The sequence below is a fragment of the Akebia trifoliata genome, chromosome 16 (assembly GCF_017979445.1).
Source record: "Akebia trifoliata isolate Shusen 1 chromosome 16, ASM1797944v1, whole genome shotgun sequence".
NCBI classification, from domain to species: Eukaryota; Viridiplantae; Streptophyta; class Magnoliopsida; order Ranunculales; family Lardizabalaceae; genus Akebia; species Akebia trifoliata.
The window spans coordinates 30,112,760-30,116,397 of record NC_141390.1 but is presented as its reverse complement, the minus strand read 5'-3'; the positions used below and the strand labels follow the sequence as shown (position 1 = coordinate 30,116,397).

The 3,638-nt window shown below is 35.5% G+C and overlaps 1 protein-coding gene across 1 annotated transcript; it reads right to left on the bottom strand.

The window, feature by feature from the left end:
* Nucleotides 1-298: 298 nt before the first annotated feature.
* Nucleotides 299-1,382, bottom strand: LOC147383428 (GDSL esterase/lipase At5g55050-like). Its single transcript, XM_086427297.1, has 3 exons — nucleotides 1,107-1,382; nucleotides 878-1,015; nucleotides 299-322 (listed from the first exon to the last, which is right to left on the bottom strand). The coding sequence occupies exons 1-3, from the start codon at nucleotides 1,380-1,382 to the stop codon at nucleotides 299-301; spliced, it is 438 nt and encodes a 145-aa protein (XP_086283423.1).
* Nucleotides 1,383-3,638: the final 2,256 nt, after the last annotated feature.

Sequence of the window (3,638 nt, the reverse complement as noted above, 5' to 3'; positions counted from 1 at the left end):
AACAAAACAAATAGATCGATCTGTAGGGCCAATGAGTTGATCTCTATCTGTTGGGATGCATGTATTACTTAGTATCTTGTTAACTAATAGAGACTATCTAAACAGTAGCGTTCTTAGGTACAACCGTACAAGCATAGAGAATTTATTACAAAAGGAAATGGGTAAGTAGCATGTAAAAGAGTGTAGGGGCAAATGGGGAGAGAGGTGAGGGAGTGGGGACAAATGGGGCATATAATTAGTTGAAATTATAGGGGTGTCTCAAAGTTCTGTGGGGGCAATTGCCCCCACCAGCTCCTTACTAGCTTCGCCCCTGGATATAGAGCTGTTAATATCACAAACCAATTACAGATAATAATTTCAAAAGCAAATTTTGAATAAGATAAAATTACAACTTATAAAAATAAAATAAAAAAATAAAAAATTACTTTTAAAAGAAAAAAACAATTAGAGTAATACTAAGGTTTGCAGAATACATGTAGAATCAGATTATGACCATTAACTCAAGACTTCTAAAATCCTGCAGAGTACTTTGCCTACATTGTTTCTGAAATTGATTTTAAAATCCAAAATCATAATATTACTTTTGTTAACATTGTTCTTAAAGTTGTAACATGAAAGAAATATTATATATAGAGGCGAAGAGATTTTTTGGTCATAAAAAAACCAATACGGGATTTCACACAATCACAGATGACCAATCCCACGAAGCCTAAAGAGGGTAAATTTGTAAATTGGGGATGCCTTCAAAAATCTGCATTTGTTTGATTGACTCGTTCGGGATTCTGTGAAATCTAAGATTGACTTTTCTTGTAAGTAAAAAAATTTTCACGGATAAAATAAAAAATTAGATGAAAGAGGATCTGGTATACATATATACCATATGTACTCCAGTCAGATTGAGAATTCCAGCCCCAGCGGAAGCGAAGTTGACACCCTTGACAATACTCTCATTGAGAGGAGAATCTCCTTGAATAAGAGAGAGAAAAGCTGGTGGACTCATTTCGAATCCCATCTGCTGGGCCGACCGCACCACATGCATGCATACATATATCAGAAAATATTTGGTGATCACTGAGAACTATCCAAAGTCTAAATTACCATAATACCCTTAAATTATACGTACCAAGAAGATCGGCACTGTTTAAGCCATTACTGAACCTCCCCGTGGGTATCGAGCCAGGGAAATCAATACCATTGTGAGGGTAGTTTGCTTTGACCCAGGTGTTTAGGTAATTGTTCGTCCCCACATCGGCTGTTGAATCTCCGAATATGAATACTGAGGGAACAGTTGCATTGACGACCGAGTGCACAGCAATAATGGACAAAGAAATGAGAAGAAGAATTAATAATAGAGAAGATGATGAAATCCATCTATCTGCCATTGATATTGAGTTTAAGGAAAGAGGTTTCAAGTTATTTTTATGGTCATCTTCAAAAGCTCATTGGATATATATTATTCAAATAATGGCACAAAAGATCCCAGCTCTTAACGTTAATATGTTGTTAATGTAGGTAGGCCAAGAAGGAATACTTTGGCCGATAATTACAAGGGCGGATTGTCCTAGTGAAAAGTTTTCTGACCTTAAATGATCTGGACACCCTAATGAAATTTACTAATTTTAATTTTGAGCCTTATAATCAATAATAAGGCTACCAAGGGAACCGGGTGGGACAATGTCCTTTTCCATGCTCGTTGTCTGACGTGAGAGTAATGGGCTCCGCAAATTGTGGTAGGATCCTGGATGGGTCTTAGGTTGCAAAAACGGGACCTAAGCTCATTTTTTTACTATATAATGGTTGAATGTTTGGAAATCTGCAAATATTTCTATAAGTGCACATTCTTTCACCTTGAAAACATGTCAAAACAGCCAAAACTTGTATCCAATCCTCTGCAGTTTGTCACATTCATTCCATTGGAAGATCAAAAAGAGAGAAGAAAAAAAAATTGTCAAAAATTATTCAATGCAATATCAAGCTTATTTAAATTATCTTAATAGCAAATCAACTGCAGAAAGTACTGTGGCTGACATTATTTTGTTAGGGTACCAGGACATCATCAAATGCTGCAATATCAAGCTATTTTATATTAAGAGTCATCATGTCAGAAAGGGGGCGTCAGAAAATCATTATTCAACAATGAGTATATCCAAACACACTTTAACTTGCAACCTAAGCATTGTAGGGATACCTTACCCCATATGCAACAATGGTTCCATTATCGGGATAATTTATATCCCTCGTTTGTACCCTGCAAATGGTATCTTCAATTTAAAACATCAACAATGGCAACACAAACATTTGGATTGTATGGGAAGATGGGTTTTCTCTAAATATTCGGAATTAATCTATCACAATAGTGTACACAATTTTACAGCTGATATCAGATCATTTGGCCACACCCATCAGGCACCCACTCCAGAAGTTGCAGCCTTTGTGAACATTTAATTTGCAGAGGACCATAACTGTAATTCAGCTACCGTGAACACCAATGGGCGAAAATTTTCTTAGTTGTCATGCTACCTATATATTTCTTTTTTCGTTAGCCGGGCCTCAACCTATGATTTCAACTACTATTTACATATAAGTTATTACATTAGTAACCTTGCTCATGAAGCTTTTCATGGATGCTACCAAAGAGTGTGACTAAAGGGTCCATTAGGGGCACACTTCGGTTCACCATGCTTCCATGATGAGACACAAGACCTATAGAACTCTGCCCAGTAACATACTTGAATTTAAATACTAGTGTCGGTGAACCTAAACTTTGAAAGATTAGGTCACAGACATGATACACCCAACATAACCCCTAGATTCTGGGTCTATCTTATTGTCTACACTGCACCATAGACTCGTTACAACCAACGACCTGACCAAGTTCAATGTAATCCCTCAGAATTCAGAGCTACTTATAGCATTATAGATTGGGCTATCATTTTGGCCCGTTATTCCACCTCAACCTAATCTTGTCTAAAAGTAAGATTTAGGGCTTTGATTGAACTAACAAAATAAGTCCGGTTAAAAAAAAAAAAATTCAATACCACTAAATTTAGATGGGGTAGAACTAACAATATTCAATCTGACCTAAATAATCTCTCTATAATAGATAATTTAAAATGTAGGAAAGTTGAATTCTGAGAAGGCAAATCTGTTCTCCCTGAGAGTCCACATATCCTCTGCACCTGATGCATAGTAATTGTACACCATCTTTGGTAACTTCTCCTTGGCAATGGCCTCATACAAAGAAACATTCGTAATCTCCATTCTAACAACTTACAACTACTAGTTACTCCCCTTCCAGGAAAATCTAAAACAATATCAAAAAGATTGAATCACTAATGACATTTCAATCACACTAGCAATGATCTAAAAACAAAATCTTATATCAAATTCTTCTCAAACACGAAAGACAATGAATGAAAAAATCCACGTCAAATTAAACCAAAATTTGAATTAAAATCATAGAAATTAGGATTTTGGTTTGAAATCAAACCAAAATTTGAATCAACCCTATAGAAATTAAGATTATACAGAAAAATCAACAAAATATGCAGAAAAATCTAGGGTTTAGGGATCGACTGAAGAAAAAAATTAACAAAATATGTATAAAAACATACCTAAATTTTCGAGGTCGAAATCAG

Bases quoted from the DNA above. Each gene is read 5' to 3' on its own strand.
- LOC147383428 (XM_086427297.1), bottom strand. From the start codon at position 1,382: ATGGCAGATAGATGGATTTCATCATCTTCTCTATTATTAATTCTTCTT. The intron at 1,016-1,106 runs GTATTATGGTAA...CGGTCGGCCCAG, and splicing joins TTGGTACGTATAATTTAAGG to CAGATGGGATTCGAAATGAG. The intron at 323-877 runs GTATATATGTAT...TGATATTAACAG, and splicing joins ATCTGACTGGAGTACATATG to CTCTATATCCAGGGGCGAAG.